This window comes from Stomoxys calcitrans, chromosome 4 (assembly GCF_963082655.1).
Source record: "Stomoxys calcitrans chromosome 4, idStoCalc2.1, whole genome shotgun sequence".
Taxonomy (NCBI): Eukaryota; Metazoa; Arthropoda; class Insecta; order Diptera; family Muscidae; genus Stomoxys; species Stomoxys calcitrans.
In genome coordinates this window covers 115201833-115223212 of record NC_081555.1, presented here as the reverse complement: position 1 = coordinate 115223212, position 21380 = coordinate 115201833, and the positions used below count along the sequence as shown (strand labels likewise).

At 40.8% G+C, this 21380-nt stretch overlaps 1 protein-coding gene across 1 annotated transcript; it reads right to left on the bottom strand.

Moving 5' to 3' along the window:
* Positions 1-9830: 9830 nt before the first annotated feature.
* Positions 9831-17315, bottom strand: LOC131997009 (sodium/potassium/calcium exchanger 1-like). Its single transcript, XM_059367248.1, has 3 exons — positions 17214-17315; positions 14340-14733; positions 9831-9844 (listed from the first exon to the last, which is right to left on the bottom strand). The coding sequence occupies exons 1-3, from the start codon at positions 17313-17315 to the stop codon at positions 9831-9833; spliced, it is 510 nt and encodes a 169-aa protein (XP_059223231.1).
* Between the last annotated feature and the right edge of the window lie 4065 nt (positions 17316-21380).

The following is a 21380-nucleotide window of genomic DNA, read 5'->3' as shown; positions in this document are numbered from 1 at the left end:
CACATTCCGTCTTGTCTCCTTTCTTGTGTACGGGACATGGTATGCTGAGGTTCCAATCATCGGGTATGCGTTCTTCCAGCCAGATTGCACAGATAAGCTGATGCCTACGCCTTATCAGCGTGTCGCCTCCGGTCTTAAATAGTTCAGCGGGTAACCCGTCGGCTCCTGCTGCCTTGTTGTTCTTTAGTCGGTTCACTGCTACTGGGACCTCATTCTGACTAGGAGGTAAACATTCGATACCATCATCAGGGATTGATTCTGCGGTATCGTCTTCGCCGCCATTGTCGGACACTCGCGGTTGGGTAAAATGCCATATCCTCAGCATGTTATCTGTGTCGGTTACCAGGTAAAATGCCATATCCTCAGCATGTTATCTGTGTCAGTTACCAGATTTCCTTCTTTGTCTCTGCTGGAAGATGTGCCTGCACCAAAGCCATCGGTTTAATGTTTAATTCTTTGGTAGAATGTCCGGACTTCATTCTGACTCCTGTACATCTCAATTCGCTCACACTCAGGTTTTACCATTTCCTTTTTCTTTCTGTGGAATAGACGTTTCTCCTCCCTCCTTTTCTCCCGTTGCTACTGATTGCAGGGTTGCTCTATATGCCGCATTCTTGTCTTCAGTAGCATCTCAACACTCTTGTCGTACCATGGGTTTCTTGGGGGAGGCTTCTGGTAGCCAAGTACTGACTTCGCGGCATTTTCCTTGGACTGGGCCATAGTTTGCCACTGCGTCATTATATCATCGGATCAAGGAGTGCTTTCATCAAGCAGTTGGGTCAGTCGAGTGGAGTATGCCGCTGCCATTTGTTGTGTTTGCAGCTTTACAATGTCCAGCTTCCGCGCAGTGTCAGATCGTACTTTCCTCGCCATGTTCAAACGGGTGCAAACCTTTGCTGCAACAAGGTAATGATCCGAATCTATATTCGCTCCACGGATCGATCGTACATCTAACACGCTGGATGAATACCTTCCATCTATCACAACGTGATCAATTGCTTCCTCGTGTTTTGATCGGGTGATAGCCATGTGGCTTTGTGAATATTTTTATGTTGAAATCTGGTGCTACTAACTACCATATTTTTTTGCCGCGAAATCTATTATCAGCCTCAACTCATTACTGGACGTTATCTAGTGTGGGCTAAACTTTCCGACTGTTGGACCAAAAATTTCTTCCTTCCCTATATTCGCTTTAACATAGCCCAAAACGATTTTATTATCATGGGCGGGGTAGCGGTCATATTCTCTTTCTAGGCGCTCGTAGAAAATATCCTTGGTCTGCTCGTCTTTGCCTTTCGTCGGGGCATGGTTACAAATAAGGCTGATGTTGAAGAATTTGGGTTTTATGCGGATTGTGGCTAGGCTCCCATCCACGGGAGTAAAGCAGCAGACAAGGTGTTTCAGTCTCCGACTCCCCTCAAATTCGTAGTCAAATTCATGCCTCATGGTATGTCAGCTATAGTATAGTTCGTCACCGTTTGTTGTTGTAGTAACGCCATTCTCAGTCCATTGCACTGCCTGTAAGGCGGTTATATCTGCCTTGTATTTCTCTAATACATCCGCCAGCGCGTATGCTACAGCTTCTCTATAAAGAGTGTGGACATTCCATGTGCAGACCCGCAAATCATGGTCCCGTTTTTCGTTTGTGTGGTTCGACAACGTTGGGGCGGGGGGGGGGGGGGGGGGGGTCCGTTTTTATACCCTTCACCATAGGATGGGGGTATACTTATTTCGTTCTTCTGTTTGTAACACCTCGCAATATGCGTCTGAGACCCCATAGGGTATATATATTCTTGATCGCCATTTTAAGTCGATCTAGCCATGTCCGCCCGTTTGTCCGTCCGTTCATGTGTCTGTCGAAAGCATGCTAACTAACGAAGGAGCAAAGCTATCCGCTTGAAATTTTGCACAAATACTTTTTATTAGCGTAGGTCGGTTGGGATTGTAAATGGGCCAAATCGGTCCATGTTTTGATATAGCTGCCATATACACCGATTCTGGGTCTTGACTTCTTGAGCCTCTAGAGGGCGCAATTCTCATCCGATTTGACTGAAATTTTGCACGTAGGGTTCTGGCTCTCATGTAAACCGATCTTGGGTCTTGACTTCTTGAGCCTCTAGAGGGCGCAATTCTCATCCGATTTGGCAGAAATTTAGCATGAAGTGTTTTGTTATGACTTCCAATAACTGTGCTAAGTATGGCGCAAATCGGTACATAACCTATCATAGCTGCCATATAAACCGATCTTGACTTCTTGAGCTTCTAGAGGGCGCAATTGTCATCCGAAATTTGGTACAACGGGGTGGGTGCTCATAGTTATCCCGTGTCGAGATAACTATGAGCACCCCACTGTCTGGAACTTTGAGCTCCGACTTGTGTGGTGTCCATCGTTACCATGGGAAGCTAAGCTACCGGGCGCATCCATAGGTTGCGGATAGTGGAAAGCTTCGTTTTTATCCAGAGTAGCAGCAAATGCGGCAGCTGGCAGACATCGATTTTCCAGAGGATAGTCTCTGTGAGAAGTCAGGCGACGAGATAACTATGAGCACTATATCGAAAAAATTAGGCGTAAAGAAGTCAAAAGGGGCTTCCTTTTTATATGAGAGAGGTTTTCGTTAGGGTTTTCAGCGAAAGAAATTATTATTAATATGCTGTTCTATCAACGTCATTTACTTTCTTTAAATATTTTCTAAGAAGCTACCAACAACTTGTCGGCGTTTTGAATGAAATAATCTGAAATATAATCAAAATGTTAGCGCCATTTCATGTAAGACTATGAAAACCGTTAATAATGATACCTGAGATGTCAGTCATCCAGTGACATGCAAGTACCACAAAATACAGCTATTGTCACACTTTATTCGCTCATAGACATGAATTAACTGTTTTCTTTACTTAAATTACTCACCAGACAAACCACAAATCAATCTTTTGCGTAAGGTTTCAAGTTTTCCCCCCCATTTTTTTTTTTTTTTTGGTTTTTTCGGTAGGAGGTAATCATGAACACTTGTGGGGCTTTATTCGACAACAATTTAGAGTATGACACCCAGGCATCGGCAAAGTCCGTCCATTAACACCATGCTCGTGTCTCGGTCGTTGGAACTGCGATTTGATGGCCCAATGCCAAAATGAATTAAGATCATCCACTATGTACTCACATGTATGGATGTATGAAGGTATGCTGGTCAACCAGTTTTCTCACCACACCACACCATTACCATCGCCATCGCATGTGAAGTATAATGGCAAATTTTCAATGAAAACGAAACGAAATGAACAACAATTTGGAGTGAACTTTTTTTTTGGGACGTGCTACGGAAATGCCTGTTGAGGCTGTGAGAAACTGGTAAAAATACAAAAACAAAACAGCCAAAACAAACAACAGAGAAACATTGTTTACAATTTTGAGTTATACCCCACAAGTACAAATTGAGTGCTTGCCACACAAACGCCCGATTTAATCAACGCTACGATTAAATGTTGGCAAAAAGTATGCCGACATTCCTTTACAAATGCAGTGATTTTGGGGCAAACGACAGACAAGCACAGCAAGAGGCTGGATATTAGAAGGTCATCAGTATTTTGCAAAATTGTTTGCAATCACCATAAATCGAATAAATTATTGAGATGGCTTGTGTATGGTAAATTATTAATCTGTGAAGTACTAAAGCTTTTATGTTGATAAACATTTTTTTTGTAAAACCTTATCTATGCAATTGAGGAAGGGTGGTGTACGAGGAGAACTTTTTGCACTAGGAAGGCCAAAGCCTTCTGAAAAAGACAAAATTTCAATAAAAATTTCTATGAAATTTTATGCAAAAACAAAATTTCCATGAAATTTTCTCTAAAATCAAATTTTCCATGAAAATTTCCATGAAATTTTCTTTAAAAACAAAATTTCCATGAAATTTTCTCTAAAAACAAAATTTCCATTAAATTTTCTCTAAAAACGAATTTCCATGAAATTTTTTCTAAAAACAAAATTTTCATGACATTTTCTCTAAAAACGAAATTTCCATAAAATTTTCTCTAAAAACAAAATTTACATGAAATTTTCTCTAAAAACAAAATTTACATGAAATTTTCACTAAAAACTAAATTTCCATGAAATTTTCTCTAAAAACAAAATTTCCATGAAATTTTCACTAAAAACAAAATTTCCATGAAATTTTCTCTAAAAACGAAATTTCCATGAAATTTTCTCTAAAAACAAAATTTCCATGAAATTTTCTCTAAAAACAAAATTTTCATGAAATTTTCACTAAAAATTAAATTTCCATGAAATGTTCTCTAAAAACAAAATTTCCATGAAATTTTCTCTAAAAACGAAATTTCCATGAAATTTTCTCTAAAAACAAAATTTCCATAAAATTTTCTCTAAAAACAAAATTTCCATGAAATTTTCTCTAAAAACGAAATTTCCATGAAATTTTCTCTTAAAAAAAAATTCCATGAAATTTTTTCTAAAAACAAAATTTCCATGAAATTTTCTCTAAAAACAAAATTTACATGAAATTTTCACTAAAAACAAAATTTACATGAAATTTTCACTAAAAACAAAATTTACATGAAATTTTCACTAAAAACTAAATTTCCATAAAATTTTCTCTAAAAACAAAATTTCCATGAAATTTTCTCTAAAAACAAAATTTCCATGAAATTTTCTCTAAAAACAAAATTTGCATGAAATCTTCTCTAAAAACAAAATTTACATGAAATTTTCACTAAAAACTAAATTTCCATGAAATTTTCTCTAAAAATGAAATTTCCATGAAATTTTCTCTAAAAACAAAATTTCCATGAAATTTTCTCTAAAAACAAAATTTCCATGAAATTTTCTCTAAAAACAAAATTTCTATGAAATTTTCACTAAAAACTAAATTTCCATGAAATTTTCTCTAAAAACAAAATTTCCATGAAATTTTCTCTAAAAACAAAATTTTCATGACATTTTCTCTAAAAACAAAATTTTCATGACATTTTCTCTAAAAACAAAATTTCCATGAAATTTTCTCTAAAAACAAAATTTCCATGAAATTTTCACTAAAAACTAAATTTCCATGAAATTTTCTCTAAAAACAAAATTTCCATGAAATTTTCACTAAAAACTAAATTTCCATGAAATTTTCTCTAAAAACAAAATTTTCATGACATTTTCTCTAAAAACAAAATTTTCATGACATTTTCTCTAAAAACAAAATTTCCATGAAATTTTCTCTAAAAACGAAATTTCCATGAAATTTTCTTTAAAAACAAAGTTTTCATGAAATTTTCTCTAAAAACAAAATTTCCATGAAATTTTCTCTAAAAACAAAATTTACATGAAATTTTCACTAAAAACTAAATTTCCATGAAATTTTCTCTAAAAACAAAATTTCCATGAAATTTTCCCTAAAAACAAAATTTCCATATAATTTTCTCTAAAAACGAAATTTCCATGAAATTTTCTCTAAAAACAAAATTTCCATGAAATTTTCTCTAAAAACAAAGTTTCCATGAATTTTCCATGAAATTTTCTCTAAAATCAAATTTTCCATGAAAATTTCCATGAAATTTTCTCTAAAAACAAAATTTCCATGAAATTTTCTCTAAAAACAAAATTTCCATGAAATTTTCTCTAAAAACAAAGTTTCCGTAAAATTTTCTCTAAAAACAAAATTTCCATGAAATTTTCTCTAAAAACAAAATTTCCATGAAATTTTCTCTAAAGTTCTTATATATAAAATTGAATTTGTGTTTGTTTGTTTGTTTGTATGTGTGTGTTTGTATGTTTGTTTATTTGTTTGTTTGTGTGTTTGTTTGTGGTTCCTTATGGACTCAGAAACGGTTGAACCGATTACCTTGAAATTTTCACCGGTTGTGTAGTTTAATCTGGAAGGAAACATAGGCTATATAATTTTTTGATATCGGGAGGGGGGTGGACCCTCCCCCTTACCCCAAAAGTACTACCCAAAAATAAAAGTGAACCGATCGTAACATTATGGAATTCAAATGAAAGGTATTCAAGAGTAGAGTATGAATTTCATAATAAAAGTTGGGTCCAAGTACCTGGGGGGCCGCCCAAAACCCCATAAAATAGGTTTATTTGACTATCATGACAATATGAGACTTCAAAGAAAGGTATTCGGGAGTAGATTACAAATATGGTCAGGAAATAGGAAAAGGCTTTATAATTTATTGATAACGGAAGGGGGGCGAACCCTCCACCGTTACCCCAAAAACACCGCCCAAAATCAAAAGTGGATCGATAAGGACAATATTGCCAACAAATGAAAAGTATTCGGAAGTACATAATGAATCTGGCATACAAATTCATGTCGAAGTATAGGGGGTCACCCCACCCCCACAAAAACGCCCAAAATGGGCACATTATCCAATCACGGATATATGGGATTCGGTTTGTTTGTTCCATATAGACTGAAAAATGGCAGAACCGATTTTCTCGAAATTTTCGCATATTGTGTTGGTTGGTCTGGAAGGCAACAAAGGCCATACAATTTTTCGGTATCGGAAAGGGGACGTACCTTCCCCCTTATGCCAAAAACACCACCCAAAATAAAAAGTGGACCGATCGGGACAATATAGGTATCAAATGAAAGTTAATGGAAAGTAGAATGCGAATATGGTATTAAAATTTGAGTCTAAGCAACCATCGGGCCGCCCCAACCCTAAAACTCTCCCAAACAGACATATTGGACGATCGTTTCAACAGGGGTCTCTAATGAAAGGTATTCAGGGGTAGATTTCGAATCTGGTATCAGATCGAAGTATAGGGGGTCACACTCATTTTAATATGGGGCTCTAATGAAAGGTATTCGGGGGTAGATTTCGAATCTGGCATACAAAATCAGATCGAAGTATAGGGGGTCACGCCACCCCTCAAAAACGCCATTAGACCCATTATGACTTTATATGATACTTGGCCGAACAGATTTTCTTAAAATTTTCATAGATTGTGTACGTTGGTCTGGAAGGAAACATAGGCTTTATAATTTTTAGATATCGGTAGGAGGCGGACTCCCCCTTACCCAAGAAAGACCACCCATATCTGAAAGTGGTTCGATGGGCACAATAAGGGTATCGAATGAACGCTTTTGGAGACCAGAAAACGAATATGGTAAACTTTCGGTCCAAGTACCCAGAGGGCCCCAACCCTAAAACTCCTCTAAACAGATATATTCGAAGTTCATGTCAATATGGGACTCAAATAAAAAATATTGGGTTGCCCAAAAAGTAATTGCGGATTTTTTAAAAGAAAGTAAATGCATTTTTAATAAAACTTAGAATGAACTTTAATCAAATATACTTTTGTTACACTTTTTTGCTAAAGCAAGCTAAAAGTAACAGCTGATAACTGACAGAAGAAAGAATGCAATTACAGAGTCACAAGCTGTGAAAAAATTTGTCAATGCCGACTATATGAAAAATCCGGAATTACTTTTTGGGCAACCCAATATTAGGCAGTAGATTAGAAATATGGCATAAAACATTAGGTCCAAGTAATAGGAGTTCGCCCACCCCCAAATACCCCCAAATGGCCATATTAGCCTACCATGGCTATATGGGACTCAAGTGAAAAGTATTTGGAAGTAGATTACGAATATGACATTAAAATGTGCGTTTAAGTCTAGGTGGCGCTTTTCCTCCCAAATTTGATATCCAATTTCGGAGCCAAGTGTTTTGGGGTACGCCCTAAAGCACCCCCTAAACTGAACTTTATTTCCGTTGGGAATAACGAACGAATTTCACTTCTATTTTCAGTGCAAAGTGCCGGTGGCCGACCCAGCACCAAAAAACCCTCCAAACGGTTCATAGTTACAGGCCATGGCAATATGGGGCTCAAATTAAAAGGGATTTGGAAGTGCAGCACGAATTTGATATCCATATTTGAGTCGAAATGTCTGAGGTGCTATACCTCCCCTAGTGAGAATATTACCCTAAGGAAGAACATTACAGCCAGGAACCGAGAAGGGGAAAATTCTCACACATCAGTGAGTGCTTTCCAATTCAAGTTTAAACTCAATGATAAGGTACCTTTTTTTGATAGCCAAGCCCGAACGGCGTCCCGCGTCCCGTGCGACACCTCTTTGGGGAAAATTTTTTAAATGACCATGGATGGCATTGTACATCGCAAATGTCGCCAACATTAAGAGGGGATAAACACCGTTTTTGTCCGATGTTCTCGTCAGGATTCGAACGCGTTCAGCGTCATAGGCTACAATGGCACGAATTCGATATCTGCATTCAGGGCGAAGTGTCCCCACCCTATAATGATATTAGAGAGTTAAAGATGGCGCAGCGGAGCGGGCCCAGTTAGGCTAGTTTTACATAAAATAAAGACAAAATTCCCAAAGAAATTTTTCTAAAGAAAAAATTTGTATGAAAATCCCAATGAATTTTTTTTACAGACAAAATCTCAATAAAATATTCTCTAAAGACAAAATTTTCATTAAATATTTGGGCAGACAGACGAGCAGACGGACAGAGAGATGGACAAAAGGACGGACAGACAGAAAGACAGACGGGCAGACAGACGGGCAGACAGACGGACAGACAGAAGGACAGACAGACAGACGGACTGACAGAAGGACGGACAGACAGACAAGCAGACGGACGGACAGACAGACAGACAGACGGACAGACAGGCGGACATACAGGTGGACAGACAGGCGGACAGACAGACAGACGGACACACAGACAGACAGATGAACAGACGTACGGACAGACAGACTTACAGACAGATAGACGGACAGACAGACGTACAGACAGACGGACTGACAGACGGATAGACAGAGAAACAGACAGACAGACAGGCAGACGGACGGACGGACGGACAGACAGACAGACGGGCAGACAGACGCACAGACAGACAGACGGACAGACAGACGAACAGACGGACGGACAGACAGACAGACGGACTGACTGACAAACAGACAGATAGACGGACGGACAGACAGATAGACAGACGGAAAGACAGATGCACAGACAGACAGGCGGATAGACAGACGGACAGACGGACTAACGGACAAACAGACGGACGGACAGACAGACGGACACACAGACAGACAGATAGACGGACACACAGACAGACAGATGGACAGACAGATAGACGGACAGACAGACGGACTGACGGACAAACAGACAGATAGTCGGATGGACAGACAGATAGACAGACGGACAGATTGACGGACGGATAGACAGATAGACAAACGGACAGACAGACGGACACACAGATGGACAGACGGACAGACGGACAGCCAGACAGGCGGTCAGACAGACGGGCAGGCAGACGGACATAGCTTAATCCAATCAGAAAATGATTCTGAGTCGATCGATATACTTATCAATGGGTCTTCCTTCCGGATGTTACAAACAAATTCACTAAGTTATAATACCACAAAAAACTAAAATATCGATTCTATCGATATTTTGCAAATCTACTGGCATGGCCTTTTGTATCTAAATCTGGTCTTTAGTCTGGTGAGTGAGTCTAATTTTAGATTGCCATCATAAGCTAACTTAGCAGCCTTAAATGTGTCATCTAATCGCTCACGCTTCGCCGTCATTGTGATCAGCTTAAGTCTTTAACTTACATTTAATTTTTTTTCTGTTCGGTAATTAATTCGAATTGTCAAACGTTAACCATTTAGAGGTTTTATTTGTTTTATTTTTTTAATTGTAGAATTTTAATTTTAACAAAACTCCACGCTTGTTGTTTTGCGTCATTCCACAACGAAGCGTCTTTAATTAATTTATAATCAATTATATTTTAAGATCAAAATTTGGCGGCGAAATCTGTTATTTTGAGGATTATAATTTTGCGTCATAGCTTAGTAAACAAAACCTAAGTAGTAAACAAAAAAAAAAAAAAGAAGCCAGTAAAGCCGAGTTAGGTTCGGCAGGGCAGAATCATACACTGAAAAAAATGTTTGTCATCATTTCAAAGATTCGAGCCAAAGATTATGAAATTTAATATAAAGATGGTCAGTTTTCTAACTTTTTAAGGAAACACTTCATAGATTGAGCAACCTATTTAAATTTTTTTTTTATTATTTTGATAGTATTCAGTTTTAGTAAAAAAAAGACATATCAATGCGTCTTAGCGTTGGTCACGAAAAATATTTTTTATAGCCACCACCGAAGGATGGGGGTATATTCATTTTGTCATTCCGTTTTGCAACACATCGAAATATCCATTTCCGACCCTATAAAGTTTATTCTTGGTAAGCGTAAAAATCTAAGACCTTCTAGCCATGTCCGTCCGTCTGTCTATTGAAATCACGCCACAGTCTTTAAAAAAAGAGATATTGAGGTGAAACCTTGCACAGATTCTTTTTGTATTCATAAGCAGGTTAAGTTCGAAGATGAGCTATATCGGACTATATCTTGATATAGCCCCCATGTAGACCGATCCGCCGATTTAGGGTCTTAGGCCCATAAAAGCCACATTTATTATCCAATTTTGCTGAAATTTGGTACAGTGAGTTGTATTAGGCCCTTCGACATCCTTCGTTAATTTGGCCCTGATCGGTTCAGATTTGGATATAGTTGCTATATAGACCGATCCCCTGATTTAGGGTCCTAGGCCCATAAAAGCCACATTTCTTGTCCGATTTCGCCGAAATTTGGGACAGTGAGTTGTGTTAGGCCCTTCGACATCTTTCTTTAATTTGGCTTAGATCGGTCTAGATTTCGATATAGCTGCCATATAGAGCGATCTCTCGATTTAAGTTCTTGGGTCCATAAAAGCCACATTTCTTGTCCGATATCGCCGAAATTCGAGACAGTGAGTAGTGCTAGGCCAGTCGACATTCGTCTTCTATTTGGCCCAGATCGGTCCAGATTTGGATATAGCTGCCATATAAACCGATCTCTCGATTTAAGTTCTAAGGCCCATAAAAGCCACATTTCTTGTCCGATATCACCGAAATTTGGGACAGTGGGTTATGTTAGGCCCTTCGACATCTTTCTTCAATTTGGCCCAGATCGGTCCAGATTTCGATATAGTTGACATATAGACCGATAGTTCGATTTAAGGTCTTGGGCCCATAAAAGCCACATTTCTTGTATGATATCGCCGAAATTTGGGACAGTAAGTTGGTCTAGACCCTCCCACATTCGTCTGGAGGCCACCGTAGCGCAGAAGTTAGCATTTCCGCCTATGACGCTAAACGCCTGGGTTCGAATCCAATCATTTCATTATGGTCCGAATCTGACCATAACTTGATATAAAGGGTGATTTTTTTGAGGTTAGGATTTTCATGCATTAGTATTTGACAGATCACGTGGGATTTCAGACATGGTGTCAAAGAGAAAGATGCTCAGTATGCTTTGACATTTCATCATGAATAGACTTACTAACGAGCAACGCTTGCAAATCATTGAATTTTATTACCAAAATCAGTGTTAGCTCCAATAGCATAGCAATTTTTTTCTCTTATCCCTTCCTCTACTTTGTTTGCCTAGACATCGTGAAAAGAACTCGCCCGGCCGAAATTAGCACGCTTTTAAAAAAATGTTTTTCAATGAATTCGATCCGTTTTTAAAACGAATCATAACTGGAGATGAAAATTACTTTTTGGGCAACCCAATAGCACGAAAATAGTGTAAAAATATCATTTGTTGGATCTCAGTTCAATAATTCGAACTATTACATACGGTATGACGAAATAACTATACGCCCATGCTATGGAGGAAGGTATCAAAACAATAAACTGAATAAAGAATTTCTTTATTTATTTATGCTCTTAAATGGAAGAGAAATTAGGTTCTCTTAGTTAATTTCCATTAACGCAGTTAACTCACTCCTCCAAATATGTTGTTGTGATATACACCAATACTCACACAATAGTTGGCTGTGTATGCGTTAAACATACTTGAGTGATTTTTGAGTATATAGGAATAAACCAATCAGATGCTCTTCCAATACCGACACACAATTTCAATGAGTTAAAATTTGGTAACGCCCCTTGTGCATAAACGATATGCTGAGTGTGTGCGTGTGTATTTATTTGGGCGTAGAAAAGAAATAATGACAGAGTGAGAGAGAGAGAGAAACAAACTTAAGAAATTGAGGAGCACATTGTACAACATATTTTATGAGAATGATTTCGTTCATTTGTGCGCTTTCAATGCGAACACTTCGCATGGCCCTTAGCTCCGGAAACAGTATTAATTATGAATGATTTATTGTATTTTATTTTGGAATTTTGATACATTTAAGAGATATGAACATCCGGTGTATGAATATTATTAATAATTTTGCAGAAGACATATGAACAGGCAGGAAATAATAATTTTTTTTTTAATGCTTGACCCGCCACCTTTCTCCATTTTGCAATTGTTATCACTTGTTATCGATTATCGTCCATCTATTCGTGGTTTTATTATATATCGTTATAAAAATATCTAAAGCTAATCTCCTTAACCCTCCTCCCTCGTGAAAAATTTGCCAATAGAAATTGTATCATATTTCTTTTATTTCTCTTGTTTTCTTTTTATTTGCGCTTACGGCGAACAGATGAATATTTTTTTAGTGATTGTTTCGTTTAGTTCTTTTTGAGATTATTCCGACCACCATAGGATATATTGACCTGAGAACAAGCAAAGTATATCGTCTAGACATTTTAAGTCGATTAGCTATGTCGGTCGGTCTGTCCATCCGTCAGTCTGTCGAAAGCACACTAACTGACAAGGGGATTAAGGATTGGCGCTTAAAAGTTTGCACAAATACCTACTTCCTATTTGTGTACGTCAGTTGGGATTGTAAATGGTCCACATCGGTTCATCTTTTCATATATTGTAGCTGCCATATAAAGCCATCTCAGATCTTGACTAATTGAACCTCTAGCTTGTGCAATTATTATTTGATTTTGCTGAGATTTTGCATGAGTTATTGCTGAGATTTTGCATAGGTTGTCAAGACTTTCGTCAATTATATAAATGACAACATTTTTCAAAATATAGAACTATATGGTGTAGAACTTTATGTAGAATATTGGCAGCTGGCTACAAGAATACACGACTGGTGAAGATATCACCAATTGGGTTATTTTGTGGCGATAACCAAAAATATCTAAAAACTTTTCATTTCTGTTGGAAAATAGTTGAAATCATAATGAGCAAAGCCCTAATAGAAACTATTTCATAATTTTAACCTTAGATCATATATTGAATATTTTTATCTTATCTTTGGAAAAAAAATATCCTTAAAACAATATTTATTTCTTAATTTACCTTTCCCAAATGCATCCTGCTGTTGCGAGATGGCAAAAAACTAACTGAGTTCGACCACCCAAACTCTGTAGCCGAAGCAAAAAATTGTCTCATGTCATTATATTTTGAGTTTAGTAAAAAAAAGCAAGGGAGAAATTGGTCGCATTGTTTCGATTACCCGCTGTGTCCCACAGAACAATGGAAAAGTGAACTCATTATCTCTTATTTTGCATTTGTTTCATTTGTTTAATGTTGCAAAATATCTATTCTTCAGTGTTTGTTTGTTTGCCTTTCTGACCATTCAATCACTCTGGATAGTTGAAATCCAAAAAAGGACCAACATTGTCCGCGCAGGATGTGGCCTATGGTTAGATGTTTGGCCAAGTGACCATCTGACTGAGACACTGTGTTGTCTCAAAACACAAGAAGTTGTGAGCTGTTGTGTCTTACAATGTGTTAATAAGACCATATATGGTTTTATTGATGATTATTTGTTTATTTAGGGTGTAGCTATAGTGTAGTTGAAATACGATTGGAAGCGATTTGAGATTTATGCCCAAAGGTTGATTTGTTGTAAAGCAACTTATTATACAGATTTAGCAATTGGAGTTTTAATGCTAACATCAATGATAATTACATATATTATGTATATTCGGAGACAACGCCGCCCTTCTCTACGCAAGCACGGACCTACCCAGATCACAGAATAAACGGCTGCCCAGAAAGGAAAGCCTACGTCTCTGCAGACTCTTACATGAAAAAAGCAAGTGCTCAATAGTCTCCCCCTCATCCTCATCGAGGCAACTCGTACAGAAGTAATTGTGCGGTAACCCCATGCGCGCCGCCATGCAGCCTATGGCACAGTGTGCCCTGTCAAAGTACTACACCGTGTCCCATCTCGCCACCTACGCCACCCCCTCTACTGTGTTCAGTAGATCGATAAATGGCACGTAGGCAAGACCGAAGACTGGTCCGCCCGGCGCAGATGAACCCTTCCTGACGCACTCGTCCGCCCTCTCATTTCCTGGAATCTCCTCATACCCAGCAACCCATGTCAGCGTCACATCGTGGGACCGTAGCCTATCCAGGGATTCCAAACAGTCCGTCACGCATCTCGACCTCACCACCCTCGACCTCACCACCCTCGACCTCACCACCCTCGACCTCACCACCCTCGACCTCACCACCCTCGACCTCACCACCATCGACCTCACCACCCTCGACCTCACCACCCTCGACCTCACTACCTTCAACCTCACCATCCTCGACCTCACCACCCTCGACCTCACCACCCTCGACCTCACCACCCTCGACCTCACCACCCTCGACCTCACCACCCTCGACCTCACCACCCTCGACCTCACCACCCTCGACCTCACCACCCTCGACCTCACCACCCTCGACCTCACCACCCTCGACTTCACCACCCTCGACCTCACCACCCTCGACCTCACCACCCTCGACCTCACCACTCTCGACCTCAACACCCTCGACCCCAAGGGCTTGAGCGCCGCCATACTATCCACATAAAATCAGAGTTTCGAGGGCGGTAGGCTCCTTGTCAGAATTTCTCTTGCAGTTACTGCAATGGCACAGACTTTTGCATGAAAGACCATACACTCGTTCGGCAGTCTCAGAGACATCACAGTAGACCCCCAATCCAGTCCCTCACTACATCTTGGAGCCATCTGTGTAGATCTAGGTCTCATCCTTCTCAAGTAGACCATCCGCTCTCCATTCGTTCCTCTCAAGCAAACGAATAGCAAATGCCCTTACTTCAATCGGCATTGGTGTAAGGTAGTCAGAGATCCCCCTCAGTCTACCCTACGTAACCATAACACCCAGAATCGAACTGTGGCCGCAAGAATCCCCCTTCAGCATATCGAGCTCTCTCAGCCTAAGCGCGAGCCTGGCGGCGCAGTTCCAAATATAGGCCCCAATGGGTTGCATATCCGGCATCGCCTCCAGGCATGCCGGCGATGCGGATCTCAACGCCCCTGTGATCCCGACGCAGGCTAGTCTCTGGATCTTCTCGAACTCCTTCGCACGCGTCCTCTTCCCTACAGCGTCCCACCATGCCAGTGCTCCATAGGCCAGTACTGATCTCACGATGGCCGTATACGTCTAATAAATCATCTTGGGAGTCACCCCCCACTTCCTATCGAACATCCTCCTGTAGGAGTGAAAAGGTGTTCCTCCTCCGTTATCTTATATCTACGCGTAAAGAGCACCAGCTCCGTCTTCTCTGGCTTGGGCCTCAACCCATTTCTGGTAGCCCATCGCGATAACCTCCTCAGTGACCCTTCCACGACCTCGCAAATCATCGACAGAAACTTGCCCCGGACCAGCAGCACGACGTCGTCCGCATAAGCGATAATCCTCTTGCCGTCCCCACCGAGATCCATCAGGATTTCATTAACCACGAAGTTCCACATTATCGGTGAGAACACCCCTCCTTGGGTCGTTGCTCAGGTCACCCGTCTTCTGAACACACAATCTCCCAGGTTTGCATTAATAATCCTGCCATAAGGCATATTATTTGTCCATTGGGAGATTAAGGGATGAATCCCCGTGCAGTCCAGTGCGACGACTATCGCCCAATCAGCAGATTGCCATGTCTGGGACCTGACATCGCATTCGCCGTTCGGGACTCCTAATTATAGCCCAAGGTCCAGCTTCCTCTGCCACAGGACCATCGACGTCTTTGTGCCAGAGAAACTCGTTTACGGGAACTACAACACTCTGCAGCTCAAAGCGCAAGCCCACGACAGGTCTGCGCAACATCCCAAACAGAATCCTTCCGCTATTTATACCTGGCAAGTACATCAGCCACATCTTGATGGTCCGCGACCAGATCGACGTCCTTGTGCCCGAGAAACTCGTTTACGGGGACTACGACACTCTGCAGCCCATAGCGCTAGCCCACTTCAGGTCTGCTCAACATCCCCTACAAAATCCATCCGCTATTCAAACCTGGCAAGTTCGTCAGCCACACCTTGGTGGTCCGTGACGCAATCTGACAGCAGACGGAGACGCTCCTTGTAGCTTCCGAATAGTTATTTATGATGACAAGCCATAAATAAATGTTTACAGTCAGGCGGCACTTGAAGCTCTGGTTTCGGCTCATGTGACCGCAACCAGAGCCTCAAGCGCCGCCTGACTGTTCAAATGTACTTCCCGCTTCCGACCAGACCACATCCATCGAGGATCACTCAAAAATCTTAGCCTAAAAGCCAGTGCACCCATTCAGAAGTCTATGTGACTCCTTAACTCCTAGGAATTCAACAAACACCCCTGCCCCAATGCCCCCATCGAGCTTGGACCCAAAGCACCCTCTCAGGAGGCAGGACAACCTCCACATCGCATTCGAACAATATCTGCCGGTGCCCCCAACGAGCTTGGACCCAAAGCTCCCTCTCAGGCAAGACAAGCTCCAGATTGCTATCGAAGATAGATCAGCCTGGAGCATAATTCGTCGCTTTGCTTATGCCACGTAGTTGTTCCTCGCCAGTAGCCTTCGGCAGAACAAACGAATGGCCGAAATTCGATGAGCGCCATATTTCAGACTTCCTTAGACTTGGGCAGATTTCGTCAGATTTTGGTTAATTTGCAAAAATGTTGTCATTTTTCAACCGTTGTTATTACAGTTTATGCGCATTCTACGGCTTCCTGCGGAGCACTCTTGTTCTCCTTCGATACAAGCACCGCCGCGATACTCTGCAGCTTCTCCAGCAAACCGCTAAGACTCACCATCTCCATGACATTATGCCACACCAGGCACCTATAGGTGATACAGTGGACCTTCCCTGGTCTAAGTTGCTGACTTCTCCCAATCGAGTTGCGACACGAGTAGAGCGCATTTAGCCCTCATTTAACTCTCTTCTCATAGTTCCTCTTCCAGTTCAACTTCTGGTCAAGAAAAACGCCAATGTATTTAGCCTTCCTTGAGAGTGGGCAGCTCCACTTCATCCAGAACCGGTAACTTAAACTCGTTTTACCTCATGTTTCTGGGGAACATCACCAGTTCTTTGGTTTATGCCAAACTCATTAGCTTCTACAGCCAACCCCTTTATGCTCCTCAAAGTACCTGAGAGTCCCATTGATAGCCAAGAGCCGGAGCAAAGGGTATCAAAACCCCTTCTAGCGATGTTCCTCTGCCCACAATCTTCCTATTTTTCCCTTCAGCATAGCATCAATCCAATTCACCATAAGAGGGCTTGGGCGGCCTCTTATCAATCAGAGAACCATGTTTGGACCTTAAATTCGTGTTATTAAAAACCCTTTCTTTATCTAAAAAGATCGTCTAAGTAAAGTGGGTTGTCCTCAAGTTTCCCCCTATGTAACCCACGGTGTTCTGAAAATTATGACACAATGGACCGAAACTGGCCTTTGTATGTACTCGCCATGAAAATTTTCGCGGATGGTCTCGCCAGGATTCGTAGCCAGACGTTCAGCAGTAGTTGGACTATGGCCTTCCACTAAGTGCTGCTGAAGCAACCAAATCACATTCAAAATTCTTCACTTTCCCCAATTCGGACAAGTCGTTTCAAAGCCATTTTACGACCAAAGGGAAAGCCACTCAACCTCGTGCGGTTGCAACAGCAAAATATCCAGCCAGTACATCCAGAGGGTATTAGGTGGTGTCGCCCTTACTAAGGCTGTGTACACACAGCCAAATCATCCGTTGCATCTGACTGAGTATAACAGTTGGTTGATTTTTGTACTGTCGTCCACCAAAGTACAACACCATATAGGACTATGATACAAGTGGCTTAAGCCCAAGCGTAAGAGTAAGAGCTTTGCTTGTAGCTGACTAAGTCTTTAAGGTATGATTCCGTGTATTTGCCTTTAACAGTGACAGTTTCGTCCTAATACTACCTAAGCTTCCTTTTACATGTCTAATATAAGGAGTCCATCTAGTAATGCCTTAGTTTAACAGTTCACACTCAAGCCAAACTAAGATCCTTTATCGATGCCAATCACGCTCATAATCCCATGAAATACCGTAATAATCCTTAAGAAAATTATCTTCTCAGGCCTCACTTACAAACGGTCAAGTCAAAATCCGAACCGACATGAAACGGGGAAAACAATCATCTAAATTGTGCCTATTGTCCTTGATCCATAACAGAATGGCCCGAAGACAATAAGCTTATGATAAATGTTTTGGGTAGTATCCTTTTCTGGCTGGTTTATTCTCTTTAATTTTGCATAAAACCTTTGTCTATCGATTGGATGAAAATCCATACAACAACAAAAGGAAGGACGTTTGGTAGACAAACCAACATTTTGGTTACAACTCAACGGTATGCATGCACACACATACTCTTCTTTGGCTGGCCATATTGGCCAGCAAATTTGTGAGAGGCCTAAGGAGCCAAAGCAGCCATTCCCAAATGTAGCCACAGCGAAATGGCAAACGGTAAGAAATGCAGAAAGAAAGATGTAAAGATGATTGTAAAAGGAAATCTTGCATTTGCTTTTTTGTCTTTGGCAAACAGCAGGACATTTTGCTTGATATTGGCCGACAAACGCTGCAATAGCAGCCACCAAACAAGAAACGGCAATGAAAGGACATCAATTGTTCACTACCATGCATACAACAACAAGCTTAGGGACAGGACAGCGCAGGAGCAACAATAAAGGCCAACAAAACAATAAATTTTCATTTAGAGCCTTTTTATGGCCATCCTGGCTGGACGAAGAGAATTTGGAGACCTCAAGACATACCACCAGCAACACGATCAACAGCAACAATGTCAATTGTTTTGGCTAAAGATAGGCTCGTTATTTCGCACCCAGTGGCTAAGAGATGTAGGCCTACAGCTCTAAAACAACATTCAACCGAGTCCAGAAGGAGAGACAGAGAAAGAGAGCAAAAGAGCAAACATCCTTCCATACAAATCAGCAAAAGCAGTATCCAATATCCCGTCCCAAAATAAGTTGTTGTGAAAACAACAACACCTAGAATGTTGATTACTTTTGATTGAGCTCCTGCTGCTGCTGTCGGTATACAAAAAGTGAACAAACTCTACAGGATATATCCAAGTCGCTCCCACACAAGCCCAAGAAATCTTTGGTATGTGCGCAGTCTATGGTTTCAATCATTGTTGCTTATGGATTGTTGAAATTTCGTTTGAGTGTGTGTGTGTGTGTGTAGTTGTGTGGACAATAAACTGCATGTCCTTGCTTTCCAATTCGCTATGGACAAAATATTTTGGTTGATCACACACAGATTGTTGCACACACAGAATTGAGTTGTCAGTATGTCATACCCGTTGACCGACTAACTCACCGGTGTGCAATCCTTCAACTCATTGTGGCACAGTGGGAGGAAATGTGAAAATTTTATGTTATCACATAGAGGTAATGAGGGGAGTGCTATAAGTGAAACAGATAACTTTCGCCTCTGGTAGTTAAGGCCAGCCTTTGTAGTAGGCTGTCACTCTAATGCTATTCATTTAAGCCATATCTTGTATCTTGGAAATTACACCCCAAATCCAAAATTTACATATGCCCCAAATCAAGTATGTGGAGAACAACAAGAAAACTTTTGGATTCCATTTCAATTTTATTTTATTATTTACTAGACGAACCGGACCCTCTCCGCTGCGCCTTCTTTAACTCGTTAATATCTTTTAAGGGTGGGGACACTTCGCCCTGAATGTTAATATCGAATTCGTGCCATTGTAGCATATGTCCACCTATGACGCTGAATTGTCGTGATTGGTCTGCATATTCATTTGAGCGCTCTAAAAACAAAAAAGTAACCTCGAAGAAGAAAATTTTTATTGTTAGGAAATCCTCCAACGTCTCATCATCTTCCCCACATATCTGCTATCACTTGCTACACCGATTTTGCATAATCGAGCTCGTAGTCTTATGTGTCCCGTTATGACACCAAAAGCTATACTGACCTCCTTCTTACTTCCTTTCAGTAATAGCCTCGTCCTCGATTCGGATTTTCGCCGTCCAACCGACTGTTTCAAGTTTATCGCCCACGAGCTTAAATCGGACTGCGTTGACCCGAAAGGCTTCGGGTTAACCATGTTTATCGACGGCAGTCCTCTGACCTTCACTGCCAAATCGTCTGCCCTTTCATTCTCTCCCCCTTACTCCGTTATGGCCCAGCACCCAAACGATGGGAATTGTGCTTTTTAGGGGAGCGATGACAGCTCAGACAAATTCTTGCAATACTCCCAAATCCCTTTAAGTTGAGGCCCATAATGGCATGGTCGGTATATATGAACCGTTTGGAGGGTGTTTGGGGGCTGGTTGCGGCCACCAATACTTTGCCCTGAAAATAAATATTAAATTCGTTCTTTACCCCCAAATACCATTGATTTGAGCTCCAATTTGCCATAGTCGGATATGAAGTTCAGTGTTGGGGGGTGATGCCCTAAAGCATATTGCAAGCATATTGTCATAATGGGTCAAAAAATCTATTTGAGGTATTTTTGGGAGGAAAAGCGCCACCTGGACTTGAACGCAAATTTTAATGTCATATTCGTAATCTACTTCCAAATAATTTTCATTTGAGTCTCATATAGCCATGGTCGGCTAATATGCCCATTTGGGGGTATTTGGGGGTGGGGCGACCTCTCATTACTTGGACCAAATTTTTTATGCCATATTTGTAATCTAATGCCGAATACTTTTCATTTGAGTCCCATATTGATGGAAACGTCGAAAATATCTGTTAAGAGGAGTTTTGGGGTTGGGGCGGCCCCCTGAGTACTGGACCAAAATTTTAATACGATATTCGTTTTTCAGTCTTTAATACCTTTGATGTGCTAACCATATTGTGCCCATCGATCCACTTTTGGTTTTGGGTGGCGTTTTTGGGGTAAGGGGGAGGGACCGCCTGTGAAAATTTCATGGTAATCAGTTCAGCAGTTTTTGAGTCTATACGGAACAAACAAAAAAACCGAGTCCCATATAGTCAAGATGGGTCATATGCCCATTTGAGGCATTTTTGGGAGGAAGGGTGACCCCCTATACTGCGAACTGATTTGGTATGCCAGATTTGTAATCTACTCCCGAATACCTTTCATTTGAGGCCCATATTGACATGACCATCCAATATGTGTGTTTGGGGGAATTTCGGGGTTGGGGCGACCCGATGGGTACTTAGACCCAAATTTCAATATCATATTCGTATTCTA